This window comes from Motacilla alba, chromosome 2, assembly GCF_015832195.1.
Source record: "Motacilla alba alba isolate MOTALB_02 chromosome 2, Motacilla_alba_V1.0_pri, whole genome shotgun sequence".
In the NCBI taxonomy this organism is placed as follows: domain Eukaryota; kingdom Metazoa; phylum Chordata; class Aves; order Passeriformes; family Motacillidae; genus Motacilla; species Motacilla alba.
This window is the reverse complement of record NC_052017.1, coordinates 129,366,034-129,393,583: the sequence shown is the minus strand read 5'-3', so window position 1 is coordinate 129,393,583 and position 27,550 is coordinate 129,366,034. Positions and strand designations below refer to the sequence as shown.

The following is a 27,550-nucleotide window of genomic DNA, read 5'->3' as shown; positions in this document are numbered from 1 at the left end:
AGTGAAGGTCCCTGGCATCCCACCCTGGCATCCCACAGGCATGAAATAAATATAGTGTGGTTTTCTACCAGCAGTAAAGACTTGAGCCTCATAGTTCTGCTTTGAGGTGTCTCCAGTGGAGGAAGGAGGGGCTACAGAGGAGAGGATGGAGCAGAAGTGAACACAGATCTGCTGGCCACCTGGCTGAGCTCCCCACCTGCATCTATCTCCAGTGCCTCACCCTTATTTCCCCATCAATATATCAAGACTATATGAGTTATCTGGGTACTAAAATAGGCAGTGAAATAAAAATTTAGTCCATTGATAAGGATTTCCTAGTTCCCAGTATTTTTGGCTTAGCTTGTTTCCAAAATACTTCATCAGCATTTCAGTGCAAGATGCTTTTCAAAGGATCTCACCCTCCGCAGAACTTGTAACAGTCCTAAGAAAACAGAGGGCTCTTGTTTCTCACTTGTACAGCTGCTCTCCAACCCATGATGTGTCCCACCCATCCTTTCAAGTGTTCACCACCCTACCCCAAAGCCTCATCCCACACCCTGGCCCAGCTTTGCTGTGGCTGTGCTTGAAGGGTGCAGTCTCTGCAGTGCCCCAGGGGCCAAACCAAACACATTGTCTTCACCATGCTCCTGAGGGTGTTGTGACAGACTCTGCCTTTTCAGCCTCCCCTTTGCCTACTGCCTGCAATAAAAGTGGTCCCTCCATCACGACACAGGAGGCCCAGGTGATGCTTCTCCAGAGAAGCAATATGTGAGCTACCTCAGTGGAGTTACACCTGCACCACAAAAGGTAAGAGATGGCCAGCTCTGCCAGGTTGCCCACCTAGTCTTGATTGCGTTTCAACAGAAGACAGAAAGCAGACATATCCCAACAGCAGCTAGGTTTGCAGATGGACCGTCCTTCCGGCATCTCTGACTCCTTTTGAGATAGACTGGCCTTCCCTTCCCATTCTTCTGACTAACTCACATGCTGATAAACTCCAGTGGTGACATACAACAAACAAAAAGAGCTGTCTCATCTCAAAACCAAGTGCTAATTAACCCGGTCTTCAGTGCATGCTCAGAACAGGTGATCTTACCTCAAAATTCCATATTTGCTCTTCTCTGGTGGGCAGAATGGCCTCTGTGGGTGGCAGTAGGTTTTGGACAATTGGCATGTCTCCTTTACAGGTCTCCTCTTCGGGTGATTCAGCACTGGTGAAGCCAACATGCTGAGGAGAGAGAGGCATCTCCCATCTCCTCTTGGCCTGCTGCCAGCTGGAGAGGGGTGAGAGCTGAAACCTCAGCAGCATCTTTGGTCAGTCGACGGAAACTGAAGGCTCGAGGTATGACATTATTTTGTACAGGGCAGACATTTGGGCAAACCTGCAGGAGCACGAGTGCAAGTTCAGGCAGTGATGCGAGAGGGGTGTGGATGGAGGCTGCCACCTGCGGCAGCACTAAAACTGCCTTTAAGGTCCAGATGGAGGGGGTGCTGCTGAGTCCTGCTTGCATTCCACGTGCCAAGAGAGACTCAAAAGGAGAGCACTGAGAAGGGTTTTTGAGGGAGGTTGGGGGCTTGGTGATACCCAGAAGGGGCAGTGTGGACGCTGCATGCCCTCAACTGGATACGGTCTAGCTCAGCCCTCTAGCCACAATCCCTGCTCATAAATTGACTCCTTAGTTTTCTAGAACTTGGGTACAAGGCATCCACTTCCCAGAGCAGCTGTAGCTGAAAGCTTTGCCCCTGCTGGTGGCAGTGGTGGTGAGACAAGCCCTTCTGAGGCAAAGAGGGTGTGGCCACCACCTTTGCACAGGATGGGAAGGCAGCTTGTGTCTCCTTCCTGTTTCACCTTTAGGATAAATTCAACACTCTGGCTTTTGATTTGATCCAATGGTATTTCTAAAGGAATCCAGACAACCTTTCAAGTGGGTTGTTTTCCTGAGTTAAACTGAAAAGTTTATGAAGTTTTATAAAGGGTTTATAAGTTTTATAAACCCTTATACCAGAAATATACCAGATATACCAGAAATGTGTAAGCTGTGATGGAGATCTATGGAAATACACCATGCTGTGCCCAAAGGGCACAGACTCCTGTAAAAATCCAGGAATTGGCTTGTTCCAGCATGGTCTTGGTATGACCTGAGGGTGCAGGTGTTTAGTCCCAGAACAGCTCAGTTGGGTGCAGTCTCTGCCCCAGGGCCTGCCCAGAGAGGCAGTCCAAGGGAGAGAGGAGGAGAGGCTGGGCAGAGGGTTTTGGCAGTGGTTTGGGATATTTTTCACCCAGTTAAAATAGAAAGTGAATTGGATACTGAGCAAAGTTAACAGGAATAGCTTGAACTTTGTTGCTGCTCAGGCACTGGAGAACCAGCCACGAGCTCCAGCTGCTCTGAGCTCAGATCCACCCCTCGGCTGAACATACCTGGTAATTACAGGCTGCAAACAAGCAGCACACGATGACAAACAGGGAAAAGTATAGCCTACTCAAGAGTAACTCAAATCACAACTATAAATATGATTGAAATGTAGTTTAAAATTCTGAGATTTGCTGTAATTCTAAATGTACTGGTAATGTACTGTGTTATATTTTTAATTTTACTGTAACATAATTTAATACTAGGCTATTTTTCAATATTTCAAGACACTGTCAAAAGGGTGAGCTAAATAAAGGAAAAAAGTATAATGGAAAAATTCAAAGAAATGTAACATCTGAAAAGAAAATCCCACACCCCAATATATATACATATTAAAAAAAAGTCTGAAAAGGAATTTGTGAGTTGTCTCCTGAATGCATTAGCATTAATATAGAGGAGTTTTACCTTTCAACTTTCTCTTCTACTTCCTCATTGTTTGAAAAGTTAGTGAGGGGAATAAAAGACAGTGGAATCTCACAGACCAAAGATTTATGCTGTCATATTCAGTGTCAGAAGAAAGATGGGGGGAAAAGAGGAAAGAATAAACCCCATTTAAGTGTCAAATGTGGAAATACATAAATGTTTGGTTTGGGGCATTCTCCTTCCCTTCCAAACATTAGAAGAAAATGAATTTTCTTCACAAATCCTTCTTTGGGGAAAAAAAGGAAAATGATTCATGCAGAAAACTTCCACTGGGTCCAGTTGTAACATCTTTGCTATTTGAACTGGTATGTAATCAAACTACACTCTTACATCCATTTATGGATATTTATGTTACACAGAGTATGCAGCTTTGAACTTATCCATTTACATATAGGAATATGAGCTGATATCAGGTTAATTAATTGTACATCATCTTGTAGGGATATTTCACTAACAGACCATTTCAAAAAAGAGAGTATCTTGACAAATGAAACTAGAACTGGATCTTGCTGAAATTACAAACTGAAAAGGATTCATATGGGTGGTAAGTAACACAGCCCAGGAAGAGAAGATGATGAACCTCTACAATGCATGAAAATAGAGCTATTTTGCAGAAAGTCATTCCACAGCAATTTCTCTTTATAGGCATGTACTGTGCAAGTCAGGAAGTACACAGTGTGAAGCTTGCACTGCAATTTGTTTTCACTCATTTCCAAAACAGTGTTTATATCGATGGCATTTTAGATTTCTAGTCAGTATTTCTTGTGTGTTAGTTAAAAAAAAAATTACAAATTCCAACAACAAACAACTAGTGAATATTTAACTATAGTTTCAGCTCTAAAGCACAAGGCCTGATGTTAAGGCTAGGGTAAGGTCCCACTGAAGTCAGTGAAATGTTTGTCCAAGGGACAAAGCCAGGCATCAGGCTGGTCAGGTCAGGTGCATCCAATCTGCTCACTTACAGGTTTGGCCAATTGCATTTGCAGCTCCTGTTGGGATCGGGGCTTGCCTGATAGAGCAAGCACACAAAACACAGGCCCAGGATGATAATGTGTGTTTTCTTGCTTTCACAACTTCAGTACTGCTAGTTCTGGGTTCCTTGAATGGCATTTACATTCACACATATCCACAGACTTGCTGTACCAGGGAAGAGAGTGACTCACAGGTTTCTACCTGAATTACAGCTTATTACAATAATTAGGACCTGTAGTTTTACTCCAATTTTGAGTACAGCTGTGGGAAGGAGATGAAGGGATGAAAGTTCATTGTTTCAAATTGCTTTAACTTTCAGTGTATTTTGGTAGGAGTGTTATGAAAAGACATGACTGGGTTAATTCTGCCAATATTCTTAATACCTCCCTAATGGAATTAATATGTTAGAGCTGTGGAAAACAACCAACCAACCAGACAATGTTGTCAAAAGCTGGAGAGGATAAGTAGGGACAAGAACCTTTACCAGGTCAGTTGCTTGGCATTCCTGACTGTGGAATAAGCCATAGTCAGTCAACCAAAAATATTCACTCTGTACACCAGATTCCAGCTAATTTCCCACATTTGACATTATTAATGCACTCTGGGTCCATTTACTTAATTATAATGAATACTGCTTGTTCCTCCTTTGAAGAATATGGCATTCACTTGGCAGTTGCTGCCTAGATATGGGTGCATGTATTTTGATACAACTCCAATAGGATCTGCCTGTATTTCCAAGTGCTACACAGGCCAAGCAAATTTCTGCAGTATGTTCAGTTCTGCAGTACATTCAGTTCAGTTCTGCAGTTTTGCTTCTTGAATGAATTAAAACCTCAAAATTGCTCTCAAATGTGTAGGCCATCCAGAAACTGAGACACATTTTGAAAAGACCTGAATTCTAGGAGATTGCATTAAGGAAAGCTTCTTTGCTTAAGACTTGTGTTGATAGCTGTCAATGCAATAATTGTCAGATAATGCAGGGAGATAGAGGCCTCTCTTGGTGAAGGGCAGCTGGAGGGGTCTGCTCTGTTCTTTATCTGAAGTGTTGTAAAAGAAACTGAAAGAGATCAAAATACTGCAATTTTTGCAGCATCTATCACCCAGTACAAGAAGAATAAAAAAATCAAGGAATTGTTTTATTAAGTACTATGATCAGCTGTCATTTGCAGCCTCTTTTTTTTTTTTTCACTGGCAGTGACTGATTGTCCTTTGCTGCTTTTATGTCCCTTGATAAATTTCCTATGAGAAAAAGCCAAACAGAAGGTAGAAAGGAAATTCTCTTCTTCTCATTTGTATGTGAAAAACCATCCAAACACGGTGCTGGTCCAGCTGAACAGGACTGCTGCTGAAGGCTCTGCCATGCTCTGTAGCTGGTTCTGCTCACATGGGAAGCAACAAAGACAGAAGGGCTCTTAAAGCCCAGCTCAATTTACCTGAAAACAGGAATCTGTAGCTGGGAGGACTACATGAACCAGATGAACAAACTCAATTCCATCTCCCTGTTTAGACACCTTTTCACAGCACTTGTACCCACCAGTTTGCTTCTTCCAAGAACTACTCTGCTTGGTGCACAGCCTTTTACACTTGGAAAAAAGTCTGCTAGTTCAATCAAAACATCTGCTACATACTTTCAACTACTTTTGTCCTATACATTAAAAGAAGCATAACCTTATTTTTTATTTGCCAACAAAACACTGGGGCTCGACTTCAATTTAAAAGCAATTAGTAATTTCTCAGATTATGTGACCTGAAATTTTTAGACTTCACAACCTCTCTTAAGTAACTGTAAGTCAGGAATGTGCCTCCAGACATATCCTTTATACATCTAATTACTTTTCTTATGGGATCAAAACCATTATATTCTTTGTAATATTAATTTGCAAGCAAAATCTGTGTTTTCCATTTAATATGTTTGATATTAAACCTCCACATATTACAACAACACCTTAAAAATACACAGTACTTTAATATACACTTTGTTAACAGAGTTTAACAGAGCTATATAGGTTTCCCTCTATGTGGTTCTCAGTAATCACCCCTTCTCCCAGCCTGGTATGACCTGTGAAACACTTTCACACTCATCTTTTTATTTCAGTGGCAAAAAAACTTTATTTCTTTCAATATCATAAGAGTTGTCCTTGAAGATCATGTGTAACTGCTTTCCTATTAAAAAAAGCTAAACAGTAAACAAAGATTAACCTGAAGTATGTGTTTCTACTCACTTCCATCTCTCTGTGTACAAAATTGCAGAGGGTTGAGTCCTCTACCAGGGCTGGAGAAGAAACTATTCCAAGGAATAACTTCCAGATTATAAAAGAGTAGATTGGGGTGGTCTCTCACATGAGTGCACTTTACACTATCACTTTACCAGCTGATCTGTCACAGTGTTGACACAGGTTATCTCAGGACTAGGGGAAGGACCCACTGCTGTCACTACACCCTCGTGCGGAGCCAAAGCAGCCGCAGCAGCAGCAGCAGCAGCAGTTTTCCTGTTGGAAGATAAGTTCCCCATCCAGAAGGACAAAAAATCCTATTCAGCAGCCTCTGTGCCTTCCGGCAGTCTGCCCTCAGTGCAAACAACATTTGCACACTTTCTGTGGGCTCTTGGATAGTTTCCACTTCCAGCAATCGAGTAGGAGAGTGCGAGTGCCAAACCCCTGCTTCACCATAGCGGTACCATCCAACTGGTCACTTGGATGCTGTTGAAGTCCTGCATGCCTGGACAACACACTTGGAAATGATCCCCTCAGAGAAATAATGTTGGAATCAACTCTTCTTGTTTCAGAAACAGCCCAGGCCATGGGCATGTGCCACCAGTGGTCCTTTCTCAGTGCTACCAGGGACAGTTTTGGAACTCTTTTTGCTATAGTATTGTTATTTCACCCTTACCAGACAGGGTTTGCTGATCAAACATCAGCACACTTGCCCACGAATGGGCAGCCAGTGCTACAGACCATGAGCACAGCAGCAGCAGAGAACCTTAGGGGGCTCATCAGGAATAGAAAATCTCACACTAACTTAAAATTTGCAGTGCAAAACCATGGGCAAACACTGTTTTCAATGATGTAAGTGAATCTAATTCACTTAGGTTTCAATTTCAGAGAAGCTAGTATACTTTTATACCACTTTCTGTAAGTGAGTGTAGCTTTGAGTGTTGCACTCTATTGGTGCAAGATCCTGTGTTTAGAAGATCTAATAGAGAGTGTATTTGAATTTTGTCCTGAGTGGAGCCAGCCTACCTCTGTGCATTCAAGATCTGTGTCTGAATATCTCACATTTGCAGGTTTATGCACTCTATAAAAGACATTGTAGGGTCTTCTCTATAAAACATGAAGCTGTATTGAATGTAACTGACTTTGTGCCTTAACATCTATTTCATTACCAGGTTTCCTAATCTCCTGTGCCTTTACATGAAACCAGGTATGCATGTAGCAACAACCTACAGGCACTGAGGGACTTTGTGGTTGTTCTACCATATCTTCTTCATGAAGCCAAGAGAAACAGCACACTTGTCTATTGGGAAGTCTCAAGGGACAGACTCTTCTCTGCTTTAAAAAAAATTTTTATATTAATTTCTTATCCAAAGCCATGGTCAGGATTAAAGGCATGCTTGCAGGCTGTCACAATCCAAATCTAAAGGAACCAAGATGCTGGAGAAAAACATACAAAACCCTCTGGAAAAGGAAACTTCAGGAGCCTTGCCAAGTGCTAGTGAAACCAGCACCAGAACAAAACACCACTAAGCTGCATAAATATGCTATGGTTTATATCAAACATTCAGAAGGCTTTACTGTGATGGGGATGGAGAGGAGCCTCTTGATCTAAACGGCTTCAACCTTAGAGGCTGTCTGTGTTTAAAGGTAAATAAATAGCTGTTTGAAAGAGGAAAGAAAAGTATTTTGAAGTCTTCAAATACAGTTGTGTTTTCTTTGTTGTTGTGTTAAATACTTGTTTGGTTTGAGGTCTTGAGCTTTGGTAATCAGGTCTAGGAAATAGGGACAGGTTAGAAATAAAGACTTTTAACAATACAACGAAAAACAATCTGCAGTGCATTCACAGGAGTGCTTATCTTTGTGCCAGGCACAGTCCTTTCATTTCACATATTACAAAGGAAAGATAGAAGTGGGCTTTTCTCAAGACCAAATGAAACAATCTTTCCCTCTGCAGCCAGTTAGGGAGAAAATGCAGCTTTTTGTGAAGGGGTGCCAATAATATAGTTACTTTGAGGGAATGATTTTCAATTTCTTGTGAAAACTCTGGTTTTGAAGAAATTAGTGTGTTATAACACATTGATTTTCTTCACAGAAGTTTTGATCATTTTTTTCCCCAGACACAAAGTGATCATGATGTGAGTGCTTGAAATCTTTCAGGGATGAGAGTTTGTATTAGAGTACTTCTGATTTAATGACTTTCCATTGGCTTCCAGGAAACTGATGTGTTGATTTAGAAGTTCTTTTTATTAACTGCCATTAAGAGACTTTCAGAGGACTTGATACATCAGAGCTCTCTGAGATTTTTTCTGTTTATTAATGAAACCATTATTTAAAATGCAGACCGGCTGGCTATTTAAATTGACCTGAATTATGGATCATCACAACATTAAGGGGAAGTGTGTTCTAAGACATATCTTTAGGCAAATTCAGTGGTGAGAAAACATACGCCTCCCTTTCATCTCATAGAACCACACCTTCTTTTGCCAGGAAATGTCTCACTTTATCTGTGCAGAACCTTTGCTTCAATCATGTAAAAAAATGTACAATTTTCTTCTAAAGATTACAGTGTAGAAACAATTTTTGGTGAGATTCTATTCCTGTTGTTTACATTCATGAATTAGACAGCAATGTTACACACATAAAGCCCTTTGTGGGGAAGGAAGGCAGGTTTTGGTGTTTCAGAACATCCTTTATAAAGGAAGGTGAAACATGAATGCCCTTTGGCTTTTGGAAAGCTTCTCTGAATGTGATGTTGGGATACTGAATTTGTAGTGACATACCAAAGGCAAATAGCACAGCACAGCATTGACTGACAAGCCTTGCCTACACTCTCCATGCAGCAGTTTTCCTTTCACCTGCTACTTCCAGGCTGCTGCTGAGGTTCCACAGAGGCATCGACCTCAAAAGGCTGGAGAAGCAGCAAAAGAGTTGAGTTTGCTTTTTTTTATTTCTTCAGTTAGGAATCCTTGTATGTAATGCAAATAATCAACACCTGAGGTTGCATGAACATAATTTTCTCCTAGAAGACATATTCAAGGGTAAGTTTTTTGGGCATGAAATTTGTGCAAACACATTGAATGCCAGTGTTACCACACTACAAGCTACAAGCTCCAAAGAAGTTTGTAGACAAGATTCATTGCAAAGAAAACTTGCTCAGGGGAAATCATGGGATGACCACCAGTTTCAATCTTTAAAGTAAGCTCTGATGAGACAAAGCAGTGATTGCATGAAATAATCCTCAGCAAAAGGAAAAAGGTGAAAAGCCCTGCTACAGCAGTGGTACACACTGCAGTTTCCAACCACAGCTTCACCCAAAAATTCTCTTGTATCAGGGACTGTTGATCCAAATTTTTCTTGAACCAAAATTGTAATATAAGTGCACTGAGATTAGTCAGTTTGCACCTTCTTAGTGATGAAAGATAATGAACCCATAAGTTAAACATTTCTTCCATCCAGCTGGCTCAGGTTTGCTTAAATCTGCTTTCAACTTCCAAGCCTGCAATCAGCATGGCCCACCTCTTGGTCCTGCAACAACATCTGAGACAACTGCAGGTTTTTTCTGGATTATGATTTTCATATTTTTATTTGGATGTACTGACTACAGGCCTTTTTTATCTTCAGCTTCTCATTTGTTTTTTTCCAGTTACCATAATATTTAAGTGATTCAGGTACTTGGCACTACATTACCTTCCTTGGGCATAGTAAGAATTTCTCATCCTCCCATTTGCACTTCTAGCTATTTTAGCATATGCATCCCATTTCCTTAAAAATGTTTAGTTTTCTTCCATTCTAAATACAAGACAAGAGTTTATTTTTGGTTCCTGGAAATTTGGGGACAATAGGTATTTTAAAGACAGTTTTGGTTTCAAAGTTCTTTCACTTAAAGTGCAAAGAAGAACTGTTTTATACAACTAAGTTCTGTTGCAATTTCCTTTACCAAAGAGATGCCGTTTAAACCACGTAACAAATCCAGAGCCGGAGCTGACAGATGAGAAAGTGAATAATTGATATATTGTGCAGTTTGAAGACCAAGTTATCAGTAAACTGTCTTCTTTAAGCCACTGGCATTACTTCAAATTTAAACCCTAATTTATAACCTGAGAAGTCTTCAGTGTTATTAATTGTATCCACTAAGCAAAATTGAGAGGACAGCACATGAATTTGTAATAAATTGAACATGGAGGGGAATCCTCTGACATTTCACTAGCTTCCAACTGTTTCAAGAGGGATGACTCCTAATTACTTGTGCTCAGTAAGCATCAGCTACAGAAGCAGAATCTGTGTGATTTTTGTTGATTTCTGTCCAGGATAATGAAGAGAGGTGGGACATTTCCTGTTGAATTTTGTGTGAGTTGACTGCAGTAGGGGATATTTACCATAGCCATAAGAAAGTGAATTTGAATTAAGAATAAATTAGACACTTCATTAAAATTACTTACATTAACTCTCGCTCTTTGAGAAAAAACCCCAACAAACTCAACACTTCCACAAGTTTGGAATATATTCCCTGTTTTCAGGCTCATGATATTACCATACAGGACAGTTTTTGTACTAACCTTTTCTAGTTTTTTCCCTTAATATTATTTTCTAGAAGTCTTTTCGCAGAACTTGGAAGGGAAAGAGCTTCAATTTCATATGCAGGGAGTTAGTTTTTTAATAAACAGAAAATACCCCCAAACTCCAAGGTTTCATCGGTCTTGAGATCAAAAATCCATGATATTTTGATGTCTTTTCCACTCCAAATTGTGAATCAGCCACCGTGAAGATGGACCACAATTGTATCCATATTTCAGCCAAGCTGTAGTCTTATTCATCTGAAAGGTTAATTCACCTATGGAGCATAAATTAGAAAATGCCCAAGTCTCAGTTGTTTTCGGCCGTGAGTGAATTTAAAAGACATCTCTCTAAAACAAAACAGTGGCCCACACTTCTGGGCTGCACCCAGGCTAGGAAAGAGATGGTTTTTGGGGGTTTTCAGTGTGTAACAAATTAAGTCCACACAGAAGGCATACCTTTAGGGTGTGCCAAGACCACCCAGAAAGATGGTTACCGCAGCAGAATTAGAACTTGGGAGTTCCTAGTTTATTGTCTTAAGTTAAACCTCTAAACTGAGCTTATTCAAAGGGGGAAAAAAAGTGGCCAGAAAGTAAACTTTTACAACATGGTAGTAAAGTTAGAGCATGTTAGAATATTTGAGATTAATAGCAATAGGAGGATTTTTGTCAAAATTGGGAAAACTTTGGGAAAAAGAAAATGTCTAATATAACTGCTTTCTCTGTTAAACTCTGCAGAAAACCCCAACACCATATGCTCACATTTGCAAATATTTTTGAAGAAATTCCTACTGAGTTGACCAATGCTTATCTGGACCTTCAATCTTTGTTTCTTGATATTTGAAGCCAGTGTAAATCAAAGAACCCCTGGGAAGTCTTTCTGTAGTTATTTTAAGCTAAGATCATGGGTTTTTTTCCATAGAGGAATCTAAAAGTGTAATTTAAAAAAACCCAGGTATTAATTTTACTTTTGTCAGTTTATTACAATAAGGTAACAGCAGTCTTACAAAGCTTTAGTTTGTCACCAGAATGTTTCTGCAAATACTATAAGCCACTTACACTTCTGTTTTAAAGGATCACTCACTACTGTGTGAATAAACATTATGCAATAAACAACACTGCTACATTTGTGATTTCCCTGAAGTTTGCCAAATTCTGATGTCTCATATAATCTTATGCCTCAAACTGATTTAGTAGTATTGTAGCAGCCAGTCTAACTGTTGCAGAATCACAGAGCAATAATATTCTCCCTCTCCATCACTTCACAGATGAGGGAGGGAGGAATAAAATTTTTGTTGACACCTAATAGAGCACACACAGCAAATGTTTACTCAGCTCTTCTGCTTTGAAGATATTGTCAAGCACTCTGCTGACAGCCATTACTGTTCCTGCTTGTTTAGACACAGCTCTATAATGCAGAGATATGGAACATGAAAAGTATTAGACTTCAGTGATTCCACAGTGTGATGACAGTGTTGTATATTACAAATCCATTTCAAATCCAAGTCTAAAAGATATACAACTACTGCAGCTTGGGAGGCAAAAAAAAAGAGCTTGAGACCCCAAGCTCTTCCTGAACTTTGAGAAGTTGGAGAGCAAAAAAAAAGTACTCACCTCCAGATGGTCCCCAAGTATGAAAACTTTCCTCATTCTAGTTCTATGGGAGCATGGGTGCAAAGGTCCTCTGCATCCAGGAGATGAGCAGAAAGATTCTCTATGACAACCCCACATTCATGGTATAGAGAAAGGTCAACCAAACACCTGGACTCTCATCAGCAATCTTCAGTTCTCCTTCCTCTACGTGAAGCCTGGAACGCTCACACATCCCACAGAACCACACAGGCTCAGTGGCTGGCTGAGCTACCAACAGCTGGTTCACTATTTGCTTGTCACATGAAGATGTGGTGTCAGGAACAGCTGTGTCACACACTTCTTGCAGAACATTCCCAATAAATGCTTCTGGTCCTCACCCCATAAATTCAAGCTTACATAGTTCTCGGAATATTGCACACCCAGTGTTATCAAATACACAGGGGATGGACAACCCCCTAACTAGAGGATGTCTGGAGGGGCAGCCTCTACTGATGCCAGCAAGCACTCTTGGAATTTTGTTCAACAGGGAAGGCTATGCATATCCTCTCTAATTTCTCCAATGAGTTCTAGCAAACACACTATGTGGAACACCTGAAATAACATTTTGCTGTATTGAAAGTAAAAGGTTATACTTCTTTCTATCATATCTGCTTCCTTCCAACAACTTGGAAATTAATCCTCTCTTCATATTTAAAAGTTAGTTCCTGTTGACAAATGCTGATCTAAGTTACGTTTTTTGTAACTTAGGCTGTGGTTTAATACATGTGGTACTTATACAGAGCCTATTGAATGACTTCACTTATTATCTTCTCATTCCTCTAAAGAGACTACTGTTTATGAAAGAAAAGAGTTCCAATAACTGCACATGCTGAAACCTAGGTTCAGCTGTTTAACAAACAAAAATTACTTTTGCGTTAACCACCCCCCCCCCATACTTTTATTGTTTTAGAAAGATCTAACAAGACTTTCAAGTAATTTCTTCTATTCCTTGTAGTTATCCTTCCAATAGGCTTGCTATATAGCCAGTAGCAGTCCTGCTTGGAGGGATAGCAATACCAAAGCTAAGCTGAATTCCCAACAGAGCTGCATCCTGTTTACACCAAGAAAAATGAATATAGGAATTCACAGCTAATGTGTTTGCATCTCAGCATTTCATATTAAGTGTTCAGGCTACATTATAAAGGCTTAAAATACCTTCTATGTAGGATCAGCACTGGGAATCACTGCTGAAGACAATCAAGCATTTTCTTGTGGGTATTTATAGCTTTCTATACTTCTACAATGAACAGTTTTGAGGGGTAAAGCATTAACATTTAACTTTACGTGGTTAAATGTCTCACGACTCCCTTTCTAGCAATTCCTCTTGTTAAATTCACCTTCCTGATGAGCTAAAGCTCAATAATAGCCACGGAAATATCAGCATGACACTTTATTAAAAGCTATGAATATTTTGTTATCTGCTTTTGAACAATCATTAGTCTCTGCATTGTGTCTCATATTAAAATTTGTGAAACCTTTCTGCCCCAGTGACAGAAATTTAAGCAAAATAAAAAAAACTATGAAGTGTAAAAGAACGGTGAAATTTGCTTTTAAATTCCAGTAATTATATCAATTCTCTGCAGCTGTATTACTGACATAGTATCTCTAGAAGAAGCAAAATATATAGACAATTTAGAATAAGCAAAATATTGCATAATCACAATCACAAAGCTGAAGCTGACATATTCCAGAGATTATAACTTGAGTCACAAAGAAACTCAGTGAAATCAGTTTTGAAGACTTTCCTGAGAGTTCAGTCCACATACATTGCCCGTAATCGCCCAAAAGTGTCATTTTTGCACAAAATTTTACACTTCAGCTACAAAGTTTTCTCAGTGATATAAAAAGAAAGTAGCAACTCATTCAGCATCACAGACTGACTGAAGCAGAAACTAAACTATACTTAGCTTTAGGACTGAGTGGCTGCATGACTGTTGGGAAATCATTTCACCTATTCCCTTTTCCCAAACTGCCCCAGTGTGTGGCCCCCGATTCTGGGAAATTCTTAGTATGTGTGTGATAGTTCAATGCAGTGAAATGATATATATAGATGGCATTTTGTGTGACCATTTTGCACACATAATTGTCCCACATCATTCCCAGATGCAAAGTACCATTAATTTAAAACTGATATGCCTGATGTCCAAAGCCTACTTCAAAACAGCATTATCTGAAATAGGAAAATTTCTTTTTGTTTTTCATATCAAATAGTAAATGCAAATAATGGGAATAATGCAAGTATTGGAAATGCAAAGAGTAATTACTAAAAGACATATTCCACAGGTGAATTGTCATGTAGCTGGAAGGTGTTTACTTCTTATTTCTCTCCTCCAACTGAACCTCACCTCTGCTATGAACTTAGATTCTACTTGCATCATGTCTTTTAACAGTGTTGTTAAATCAGGCTACACCAAACACCAGCACCAAACACTACCACCAACATTTAATGGTGGAACTGAGGGAGGTTTAGGCAGTGTTCCCCAACTCACACAGCAAAGCAGAGTAAAACATTGGTACTTGAAGCCACAGTTCCTGAGTAAGTATAACCTTGCTCTTTTGTGGTTTTTGTGGTCCCTCCTCCAGAGCTTCCCTCTTTAGTTTTCATAAGCCTGATTTTCACATAGTGATGGAGACAACCGTGACCAGTGATAAAAATTCACTGCATTAGGTACAAAGCTCTGTCTGCCAGTTAACAGAGGTCAGTGATACTGGAAAGTGCTGGCCCTGATGGAGCTCTCTACCGTGTGCTTATGTGCAACTGAGTCATCTCAATTGCATCTTGCAGTTCCTGAGCCCTAATGCACAAAATACATAGATTATTTTTCAGTCGGTTTGTCATTCCTGATATCTATGTCACTGTACAAGTGCTGAGAAATAAAGGGAAAGATAAAAAACTCTCCAGAAGACATAAACTTAGCATAAACTACAGGAGGTTGATCTGTCCTGCAGTGAAATCAAACTGCAAGCTGGACACAGAGTTGGATATAAGGCCGTCATCAAGGCCCCTCCTCCAAATGCAAACATGATTGTCAAGAAACCTTAAACAGGTGCTAGCACAATGTACTTATTAAACACTGTAACTACAAATCACAGGCCCATAGCTGGCCATACCTTTGCGCAAAAAAGCTGGAGTTTCCAGAAATCATGACTATGAAAACATCCACAGTGTGTGTGTGGACAGTGCTTCCATGTCTATGCAGCAGACAGAACACTACAAAAGGTGTAATTTCCTTTTTATTATACATATTTATTACATTCTATCTATTCTTTTTTTTGTTATATATTATCAGTGTTTCCTAACATTTAGCAGAAAAGAAGGGAAAAAAATGTCTCCCAAAAAGTCTTGAGTTTTTCCATTCAAGAGCTGCAATGCATCATTAACTTCTATGCAGAAAACATTGTTCACTCCAACCAGCAATTAGTGGCAACATTTCTATCCTGTGCAGTGATGAGATTTTTATGCTAATCATTACACAGCAGTAAATTAATCATTTGGGCACATTTAGATGGTATGTATATTTCATGAGACAGATATAGATATCAAGATCAGTTTGATATTTACTTATGGTAAATGGAAGTGTCTCAAATCGCTATGGGGGAAGCATACTAACTAAATACACAGCCAAGGATGTTTGTAATGGAGCAGCAGAATCAGCACTGCTTCAACTCTCTCTTTGTTTTTAATTATTTTAAGGGAGCTAAAAGTCTTGTGAGAACACATAGAACAGAATCATTCAAATAGACAGTGAAATGTCACAATTGTCTTGGCACAATGAAGGACAAAAGCAAACCTACCCTACAATTCTCCTTTTATTACTGGCAAAATTACTTACATTACATTATTATGCAGTATTGAAAACAGATTTTTCATCAGCATTTGCACTATAGTCTAGTCAGGTAAATGAATTATGTATTGGTCTCATCCCTCTGTAACTATGTCTGAAAGCTTCAAGTTGTAGCTGAAAGGAAGACTACCCAGGGGCCTCCCTTCTCAGCAGATGCAAGAGATTTGTAATACCTTGAGGAAGATCATTATTTGAAATTTAAATTTTTGACATATATTTAAATACTAGTGCTGTTTTTTTCAGCTCTCACCTCACAGATTTTTGCAGGCAAAGCCCGAAATGTTTGTTGTAGGGAAATGTACCCATGGACCCCTTGATCTAGAATATTATCAAGTTACTTATGATAAGCGCAGATTTATGGCAGGTGACCCTCACAATAATAGTAATATAAATAATGTCCTAAGCTACTACTTTCCTGATTAAAAGCTGAGAAAGATTCTCAAAGATTAATGGTATGTAAGTGGAAGGAAAAGTTATGTTGGCTTACCTGGATGACCTCAGTAGTGCTCTTGAATTGAAAATTGACCAAGTGATCCATGTTTAATGGCCACTAATTGGAATAACATGATTGCTACACTTAGCAGTGGTACAGATGAAAGAGAAAAAGACGAAGAAAAGGAAAGAAAAGAAATTTATTAGCATCTCCTTGTTTATGGAAAGTTTTGAGGGAGATACATCTGATAGGCAGATTACCAGGAGAAATCTATGGACAGATAGTCTGAGAACTAATACACATCAGGAAAAAAAAGGAAGAACCAGAGACAATGTCTTATTTTAATGAAATCTGGTTTTACAAGGTAAGAAAAATCTTTGTTTTTCAATCTCAGAAATAAAATATTTTTATTTTTCTTATTTCTATAAAAATAAGATGGCAGTTTTGATTTTTGAACATTTTTTTTTCCAAAACCAATGCTTCTCTCTAGAGCTGTGTATCTGAAGCTGACATGAAGGTTACATTTTCTTCAGGGGCATCATGGTCTTAATTTCTAGAGTCTATCTTATATAGTTGTGTTGCTTTTGGCTTGGGAATGGTTAATTTTCTTACTTAGGAGCTGACAAGCACATCTTGACATGTGCTGTGGTGCCATGTGCACACTTGGAGTGTTATTCTCCTCTGCAAAGGAGTATTCTTGACTCCAGAGATTTTCCGTTTGACTTGAGGCAATGGAGAAAAACACAAATAAACACCATTTCCAAGAGAGCACAGGTTAAGATTTGCAACAATATAGTCAACTTCACAGAACATCCTTCTGAATTTCTGATGTACAAAGCCTCATACCCTGAGGGAAAACAATATGGAATACCAATTCAGGAAACAGTAACACACATTGTGTGAAGGACAAAAAGCTGGATTTGGAGACAGTCGAGGATCTGTCAGTGGTGAGCACCTCCAAGTATGCTCTTGTCAAGCAAAAAGAAACACAGGCATCACGCCTTGAAAGCAGAGGAAATCTTTGCTAACTCTATTTCAATATTGTTTCTTTAGAAAGATAGAGCAGCGTATCTCCAGGCAGCTTTTATGCTCTTGAAATGATTTGGAGGGAATATTGAAATAGTTAATAAATTTGATGGAAAACAGCTATTATCACAGTAAACGGATACCATGATTATGAATTCTATAAAAATGAATTGCTCATGATTCAGCTATTGCTCAACAGCAGAACTGATTAACAGCACTAGGGACTGCCTGCTATTTGGTATAATGCTCCATGTTTATAACATTAGTTGTTTGGTGCTGCCTACATTGCAGCAGTTGTTCACACACTAAGTTTGCTTGTTGTAAAATTTAAAATCACAAACAAGGATCACGCCACAAGGAAATGAGCAGAAATCATACGCCTTAAAACATTCCCCAAGACCAGTCATACCTTCTCTGCAAATATGCCCGAAACTCATCTGATTATTCATAATCTCAATCAGCAAGAAAAAACCCCAACCCCCCAAACCAACAAAGTATATAAGAACCAAATTCCCAGGTTAATCCCTCCATCAAAGTAAATTTGTACCAGCATCCTCCAGCCCAGCTTCAGCATGGCAGACCATGCCTGCAAGTGAGGGGCAGCTAGGAATGGCTTCAGGATTCTGAATCAAAATCTGCTCTTACATTTTGTTTGGATATCAGCTGGCAAGTACTGAAGGTCACAAATCACAGCTGTGTGTTGTTCCTGAAACATGGCATTTCATAGAAAAACTGCCACACAAAATTCTCTGCCTGTCACGATGGTGAGTCTTCCATGAGAAAGAAAAGACACACATGGCTTTCCATGAGGAGGTGCCCAAAATACACAGGAGAGTTGGGAATCCTCTCTTGGCTTTCTATCCTCTGTGTCCTGGTTTATCTGAATCTTTGGTGAACCTCTCATAAGACCTAAAAATGGACCTGAGTCTTATGTCTAGGTCATAAGACCTTTAGGTCTTATGTACAGTATAATAGCTGAGAAGCTATTATACTATTTAAGCATTTTGACTATAAATTTGACCATTCTACCATATATTACCATTAAAAAAGATAAGATTAATTTGTCCTATAACCTGAAAACTTCTAGAAACTACAGTATTACCTTAAAACAGTGAAAAGAAAGAGCTGTTTGGTTAATAGTACATAATTCCAATGCATAGAATGAAAGAAACAAAACCTGTAAACGTGTACACAAAATCAATACACTAGTCAGATGCAAAAAATGTATTTGGTATATTTTTCCTGCTGCACAAGATCACTGTGTATACAAATGGTTATTATATCATAGTCAAAGAGGTATCCTATCTTCATCTGAAATATAAGAAGTACTTAAAGGAATACATTTAAGTGAAAATCACAAATGGAAGAGATCAAAACAGCAAAAAGAAGCAGGAATGCATAAAAGAGAGTGTGTTTGGAAGAAAACAGATATAATAATAAAGCAGAAAACCAAGGGTAGCAGAATTTACTGCAGCTGCAGTCCACACGCATTAGTGGACTTACAATCTTCACTGAAGAACAGAAATCTTCTTTCTTGCTGTTTTACTACCTTGGCAACATATCCTCCATGTCAGCAATTACATAGGAGACAACAGTCCAAACAGCAGCACAGAGATTCATCTGGTTTGGATCCTGAACTGTCATCGTGTCCCCTTGAGAATGATGAAACCAGAAGTATTTATTGATGTCATTATGCAAGCTGGCACCTACAAAGTAAAATGGGCGAAGTTCCATTATAGGAATACAAATTTTTAAATAGGAATATAAACTTGAATCTGTTCCTTGGCTGTTAATGATTAAAGCCACATGCAACTGTATAAAATTCATAATACATTTGAAATAAAGTAACTGTACAGAGCCGTGCCATGTGCAGTTTGTAGGTTTGAGGTTAATTGACTGGTGTGAGCATGAGGCAGCAAAAATTCACACTGGGGAAAAGCCAAGCTTCCCCTGGGAGACTCGTTTCCTCAGCAACAGTATGCATCCATTTTCTTCTGAAACTAACAGAGTTCAAGCAGGAAAATCCCTGCAGTAACTCCAGCTCTGCTTCCCCTGTTCTCCACTGATGAGTTACAACTGATTTATGTATCCTTTCCTTGTGTTTCCTGTTACTTGTGTCGGGGAACACTTTGGAATTTGCTTCTGCTTTTGAGCCCCACTACATCACAAGGATGTGCCGTTTCAGAACAAGTTTCCAGATAATCTGGGGTATCCCAGGTAGCCCAGGACTACATTCCTCTCACAGTCAGGAGTCCTCATCAGCTGGGGCAGAAACAAGTTGAGTGAAATCACAATTCTTCCCATTCAGGAACAACTGATTCCCTCTGGGACCACCTGGGCAGGGAAAGGACTACTTTTCCCCAAGCCAGGTGGGTTCAGGGAGCACAAATAATGCTTGCAAGGCATCACTCAAGGCAGACTAAAGCCAAGATGAGCTGGAGAAGCTGCCACCCAACTAGGAGCTGCAGCAGAGATGCTGGCAGAGGATTATTACCCTGGCTATTCTCTGCTCCAGTACCCACTGACCCTTTCTAACCCCCTATTCTCTTGAATTTCTTTCTTTCCCAGTTCATTACCTCTGCCTCTTCTCAATTTTATCAGCCTCCTTCAGCTTTGTTTTAATGTCAACAACCATTCCAGCATTAACAGAATTCCACATCAAATTTTGATATTAAGTAAATTTGATATTTTCCCCCACCACACTCATTCACTGCTTGCAATTCCTTTGCACTGATTCCTTTGTTCTGCTCCCTGACCAAGGCTAGGATGTGCACAGCTCCCAGGGAAGGACTCGGCACAAGACCCACTCCTTTCTTGGTCTGCAAACCCAGAGAACTGTGTGAATTCACAAGTAAGAGCTATGGGCTCCAGGCAGAAACACAGACTGAGGATACTCCTTCCATGACAAGTAAAAAGGAAAAAAAAAACCCCAGGACTGTTTGACTATAAAGATGAAGTACATAAATTATTGATGTATTTATTTACATGCAGAGGAAATCAGTATCAGATGAGGAAGGCTTTGATAAACTCATGTGTGCTTGTGAGACTTACTGTTATGATTTTTCTTGGTTTTCCTGAGATGCCTGAAGCCTTTGAAGAGAATGAAAGCAAAATTTCCCACAGCATAACTGTACATTCCTATAATACATATCTTTTGATCACTCAAACAATCATTCAGAGAGTCCAGCTCTCCCTGTGGGTAACAGGCAGGTTTCTCCTGCTGTAATGGGGACTGACTTGGATGGCTCAGTTCACTGCTACTTTAGAGAGAAGGAATAGAAAGTTAATGCATTTTAATTCCACCCAAGGTGAAGATCCCTTCACAAGAAGGATGATAAGCTGAAAGACCAAATGCTACAGCATAAGGTTATACAGTACTGTGATTGATTTTATTTTAAGAAGCTCTTCTTGATCTTAAATGACCTGTTTGCTCCTGACTTGAAGTATTGCAATCCCACAGAAGTCACTGGGTAGGTTACAGGTGCTGAATTATGTTATAATAATTCTAGCATTAAATTTATGTGAAGTCATAGACACTTTTAAATTTTTTTTCTGAATCCTTTTAAATATATTCTATCTTAAAAGGATTGAACAATGGTAAATTCTTTAACTGATGGACTTCTGCACTACAGATACATTACAAGTTAAGCTGTTGAGGCAACTCCATTACTGTTTTTGAACACTTCTGTAAGACTCAAGACAAAAATTGCCCAGATTTTGTCATAGAAAATTCACTAATCAGAGTAACTATGGATTTACAGAATAGCACTTTATTCCTTTGAGTGGAACAAAAACAAACACCCTTTGCTTTGTCATGTTTAACTCTCTGAAACACTGGAAAAGATTGTTTTTTCCTCTGAATTGATTTTATAAATCAGAAAATTGCTGACTTTGACATCAAGCAATTACTGTGCAAGAAAATCAAAAGGTTCTCAAACTGGCCATGGTGTCTCTGTGATGTTGTGGGTTAGCACCAAAACCAGTGACCTGCAAACGTCTTGAGACACTAAGGAAAAAAACCCTAAGAAAGTAGTTTTATCCTCTGTAATTAAAAACTAAAGTGAAAATCCATGTTCTTGGCTTTGAGCACAGGAAGAGTTTATACCTGAGGGCTTCACACAAACCTCTGGACATGAAGCACTCTGAGGCACGCATATGACCGCAAGCAATTTTCATTGCACGGAAATCTCCTGCTTCAAGCTTGAGACTCCTCCAAGCTGATGTCAGCTGTCTGCAGACATTGCTGCTGCCAGAGGTCACCAGGCTCAGTGAGACACTGACGAGTGCCCTTTCACCAGTAAATGCATCCAGGGCTGAGACCAGCCCTTGCAGACGACCGTGAATAGGGATGTTCTGCAGGGTCCTGCAGACTGCAGTCATGTTGGGTTACCTCAATGAAGTCCATAGGGACCTTCAGCCTCTTTTCTAAAAATCCAACAGAAGAAGCAATGCTGTGAGCACAAATGTTGTTGTTGTGTTGTTGTTATGTAACATTTGTCTCAGGAACAAGAGTCAATAACAAATGGGGGCTTATTTTTACCAAGCTAGGAGTCAAGTAACAGAGATGAGGAGCCATGGCTCACAAAACTATAAATTATTCACCCATGTCCATGCTAGCCACGTAGAAAGGGAATGGCATGCAGCCTTGAAAGAGCCCATAAGCTTTAATTAAGTACTTAAAACCCCTCATTTGGGTGGTGTTATGTAGGTGTGTACCACATATCTAATTCTGATTTCCAGGTGGAACCAATACTTGAACAGAAAACCAAGAGAGGGGCTGGGTGCTATGCTGTCACATTTCATGCACTTTGCTCTTTTTCCTGCATTTGCAGAGCAGCCATAAAGAAAAAAAGGCGATGTTTGCCAAACAACCCTCTTTAATTGTCCTTTTCCAGTCTGTTCACTTTTACAGTGATGCAAGTCACATGAGGAACACTGCTGACCAAAAAGGAGATCAGTGAGGAAGTGCTTCTAGCTGGATATAATAGGTGCTGTGGCATGAAAAGAGGGAATGTTAAAAACTGTTGTCAAAAACGCCATATGTATTACTTGAATGCATCAAAAGTACTGGAAACTAAAAACTGAAGGAAATAAAAAATTTACAGCTTCAATAAAATAATACAAAGATAATTCATAGCACCATTACAAGGTGACAGAAAACCTTCTTCAGCACAGCTTATTTACCTAATTCAATGCATGTTACTGCATCAGCAGCCATCTAGTGCCACTGGTGATCCCCCAGTGTCAAACACTAGGAGAAGTTGCCCAGAGAGGCTGCAGAGCTTCCATCATTTGAGATATTCAAAGCCTGACAGAACATGGTCCTCAGCAACCTGCTGCAGCTGACCCTGCTCAAGCAGGGGAGTTGGACTAGGCGAGTTTAAGGAGTGCCTGCCAAACTCAGCCATCCTGTGGCACTCTAACCCATGGTGCCTTGGGTCTTTCAGACATCTCTCAGAATTCACACAACATTAAAAAAAAATCTTCAATTCAAATTCATACCTGTCTTGAACTCATTTGATGATTCTCCGCATAACCAGCTAAGCCATAGTTGGTTTGATGCACTGTACAAGGCCGGTAAAAGCAGCTGCTTTGGTAATTCATACTGACCATGTACTTTTACTAATCAGCTATTGAAGAATGTCTTCATGAAAATATACACACATCGAGGAATTCTGAAAAACACTCCATCCCTTGTAGCTTCTGATCTATGCATTAAATGCCCAATGCAAACACTCATTAGCTGATGATAAGGATATTATTTCCTTACAATGTGTTAATATCAAACACCAATTCTTCACACATTAATAAACTGACAAAGGTCTTATTGCCAGCTTAAGAAGGTGAGATGCTGCTATTGAGGTAAAAGGATGCATGAACCACAAAATGAATGATGGGCATGTCAGTGATGACCACTGCTTCTTGTCATACTCAGTCAGGCACTACTGCCTTCATAAGCACTGCTGTCATAAGTCATAACTAGAACAAAACTATACTGCCAGATATTTAAGCTCTCAAATTACTGTCATTTGTGCAAAAAAAAAAAAAAAAAGACTGGAAAAGCAGATAATGATTATCAGAATGATTACAATGGAAGTGTCCATAAAATTGTGTTCCATAAAACACAGATTATCTTCAGGGGAGAAAGCATGCAAAGCATGCAGTAACTTCAGAGTAATTTTGCATTACACTCCTCCCTATATTTTCTTTTTCTTTTAATACCCCAAACAGCATTCAGTTGGCAAAGGAAGTCAAATGTGGGTTGTGAAGTCAGTACACGTTTGCTATGGAGTCCTATCAATAGCTTCCCTTTGTTGCCTTTGCTTTCAAGTAAACTTCACAGCTATGCCATGAATCTTTCAGATACAATGAGAAAATCCCCACTGTTTCTGTAACTTCTCTTGGGTGTCCTGGGTCTTCATAATTACAGCTAGATCTCTGGGATACTTATCTCTGCATGTACATTGCCTTATACAGTGAAGTTAATATGCAAATTATTGATTAAAAAGTGTGTAACTTTTTCAGGTTTCATTTTATAGCAGTCCCTAGAGGACCTGACAGAATTGCCACTCCATTATTTTATGTGGTATTATACACCTCTCCAAAGAGAAAAGACTCCAGGTCAGAAGAACATACATTCTAAACAGACAAGAGGGACTGAAGGATGAAAGGGGCATGCAGAGATGAAATGACAGATTCATTTTCTCACAGCAGCTAAGAAAGGAATAGATGCCAGACATCTGAGCTGAGGCCAGTGTCCTGTTGAGTAAGCTGTACTACCTCCTAACAGCAAAGTTGGAAATGCCTTACTTAACAAGGCATAATTTGATCAATGTTTCCAAAAGTTTACAAACAGAAAGCAGCTATAACACGGGCTTCACTTGCATCTTCCAAGTACCTGTTTGAGCTTCACCTTCGTGTCAAGACAAACCTACATGCTATCAAAGGTATTGATTGCTTATAGTAAGATGTCAAGATATCAGATGCCTGATCTGAAACCTTATTTTTATTTCTGCAGTGATTTCGCTGGCTATAAAAGACAGATTCCTTTTATTCCATCTATTAAATACTGCTTTTGTTTCCTGCTTTTTCTTTAAGAAACAGGGAAAATGCTTTTACTTAATTTTCAAGTTTATTCTAATCTCAGACCTTTTTCATGCCAATGACATTATTCAGGAATATAATAAAAGTCTATAGTGCCTTAAAAATAAAGCAAATACTGATGAAATATACATATATTTTTCTTTAACATCAAGTACTCAAAAATAATTAAGAGGCAAAGGGACATATCACAATCTCCTATGCAGTTAAAAACTGGTATGCATCAGGAAAGCATAAACACAGAAGTTAAGAGCATTCTATTCCTCACACACAGTACTAGAATCAATAGCCTCTCCTTTCTCATAGCTGGAGCATTTCTGTCTCACACATTTTGAAAGGTCAAAACTTCAGGGCAGAAGTAAGAAGACACATGGCTTTTCCTTCAAAGGCTATGTGCCAAAGACCTACAAAAGGAAAAACGGATGAAAGATAGGAACAGGAACACAATTTCTTATTTTTATCTTTATTTTCATTTTGTGCCTTTCTAAAGCCCAATAGGTCACAATCTCAAGTGGTCAAGGAGTGAATCTGCTGCAATGGTAGCTGTGTTTAGGGTGGGCTGGCTGGAATGCTCCATAGGTGCTGGAATGGCTGGCTGGAATGCTCTTCAACATCTCTTCTGCCGCAAGCCCTGTAGAGTGCTTGACTGCTTGTTTAAGGTGTTGGACAGATGTTTTGTGTGCTGTCCCTGCCTAACCTCAGTCTGCAGAACTACTACTGTAATGAAGACCTAACTATTGTGGGCATCTCTTGCATGTGTTTTGGTGGTCATATTAACCTCTTCCTTTGTGGGATAACCTGTAGCTGACAGCTGGCTTTAATGCCAATTATTTCATTATCCATTTTTCAAGTAAGCAGAGGCAATGGAGAATGCAAATGCTATTTAGTGGGGCACTGACAGCATTAGTTTTCTTGTCATTTAGTCTCAAATGATGAAATTACAGGCTAAGTTGCTTGAGTTTCATGGCTACCGACACTGAAATAGTTTCCAGTACAGAGCTTATAAATGACATCAGAAGCCCTGCTGTTTCACCTCCTGAGTCACTCTCTCAAAAGTCTTTAAAATTCATGATTCAAACAACAAGACAGAGGGAAAGCTTTCAGGAGGTTGTTTCAGTGACTAATTAAATGACACTACAGTATAAGGGAGACAATATGAAGTTTGCATTACTTCTTGTTTTGCTTAATGCAATTCAGAATTAGTCCTGTGGATACACTAAACGGACTAAATTACAGCTCAGGATTATCACAGTTACTTTTGCAATGTATTAACCTTTCACTTATTGCATCAGAGGACCAGTGACAGCAGGATCCAACCTAAACTTGCATGAAATGCTGTGAAATGAGGTGACAGGGAAGGAAGCAGTTCTACTTCATAGGGCACAGTCTGACTAGACTCTAAAATTATATGATAAACAGCCCTTGACTGGGAAAAACCCCACAAAACCCCAGATAAATCTTCAACAGTAAAAAAGCATTGGAAGTTCTTCCTTCATTCATCCAACCTCCATCTTAAATTGTCAAGGTTCTTTTTTAATAAAAAAGAGAAAAGGGTAAGTCTCCCTAGCTAGTGCTGCCTAAACATGACCCACTTGCAGGTTCACTCTCTGGGACAGAGAGATCCTCCACAGGCCCACTCATCACTAATTTTTGAACCTGTTTACAGTTCTGTCCACAGCTCCCTGTGGCAATGCATGGTGTGCCTGAGCATTTCCTGTGGGCTCAGTACAGTTCTCACTTCGTGAGCTGTAGGAGCACCACCTTCCATTTTTTTTCATTCAGCTTCCTACCACTGGCGGCTTAATACAGTTTAATCACACCTAACTCAGCAGCTTTTTCCCAAGCTGAATAATCCTCCTCTTGCAGAAACTATTCAGTATCTCTTCAGGCTTCTGGTAATTCTTCTTCTCCCTTTCCTAACTGTGTTTCACCCTTCCTGAGATGAGAACCCCAGTACTGCCTGCAAACACCATCACGTGAATGGGCTTGTGATGTGACTACAGCACACCACGACACATCTCCTAAAGATCCATCCATCCTTTTCCTTCTTTCCCTTCCCTTCCCTTCCCTTCCCTTCCCTTCCCTTCCCTTCCCTTCCCTTCCCTTCCCTTCCCTTCCCTTCCCTTCCCTTCCCTTCCCTTCCCTTCCCTTCCCTTCCCTTCCCTTCCCTTCCCTTCCCTTCCCTTCCCTTCCCTTCCCTTCCCTTCCCTTCCCTCCTTCCCTCCCTCCCTCCCTTCCTTCCCTTCCTCAGCTGCACGAAACAGTGTTTTTTACCTTCCCTGGGTATTGACTTGACAATTTCAGACAATTATCCACAGTGATTCCCAGATCATTCTTCTTGAAGATAACATGGATCCTGTTGCTCTGTATCCATAGTTCCTATACTGCATCACTCTACATTTATTGACACAAAAATGTCACTGCTTTTTGTATTCTTTATATATTTTCTACTATAAGATTACTGTCCCATTTTCACAGTCAGCTTTAGTTTTGATTTCAAATATTTGAAACAAACTTTGCCAACTTGCTATCCTTGCAGTTCACTCCCTTTGCAGCTAACATGGAGTTTTATGAACATCTGAAGTGACAAAAAAAAGGTGACTGGGCAGCCTAATAAAGACTTTCTCCATTAAGAAAACCGACAATTTATTTCTACCTTTTTAAAATCAGGTATTTACCACAAAGGAGGAAAATAGCTCTCACCTCACAGTACCTTCTTCCTCTATGGTCTTTGGTCCAGGGGCTTTTGAAGACTCAGGTGTACTACACTGACCAGCTACAGAAATGGTTACAAACTCTTCTGAAAATGCCTTGCTAGACTGGTGAGGCGTGACTTCTTTCTTCCAAAGCAACATGGACTCTTGAATTACTTTTGTATTTTGTGTTCTGGCTCTGTGACCACCCTAGCTAACTAAAACACAGATCCTTGTTTAGGGGATTCTCTATTTACAGCATATAAATT

General features: G+C 39.6%; 1 protein-coding gene across 4 annotated transcripts in view; it reads right to left on the bottom strand.

Moving 5' to 3' along the window:
* CPQ (carboxypeptidase Q) overlaps positions 1-27,550 on the bottom strand; it is a 201,952-nt gene that overhangs the window by 36,443 nt on the left and 137,959 nt on the right. Inside the window, exons 8-9 of one of the 4 annotated variants that reach the window (XR_005255819.1) lie at positions 18,991-19,193; positions 16,516-16,599 (exon numbers count right to left, since the gene is read on the bottom strand). Coding sequence is in view for 3 of the 4 variants with exons in the window: in XM_038128054.1 (XP_037983982.1) it covers positions 19,033-19,193 (161 nt within the window). In the remaining variant the exon portion in view is untranslated. Of the gene's footprint in view, positions 1-9,134; positions 16,605-18,990; positions 19,194-27,550 lie in introns of those variants that run through there. The other 3 variants (XM_038128054.1, XM_038128053.1, XM_038128055.1) reach the window with 3 other exon arrangements.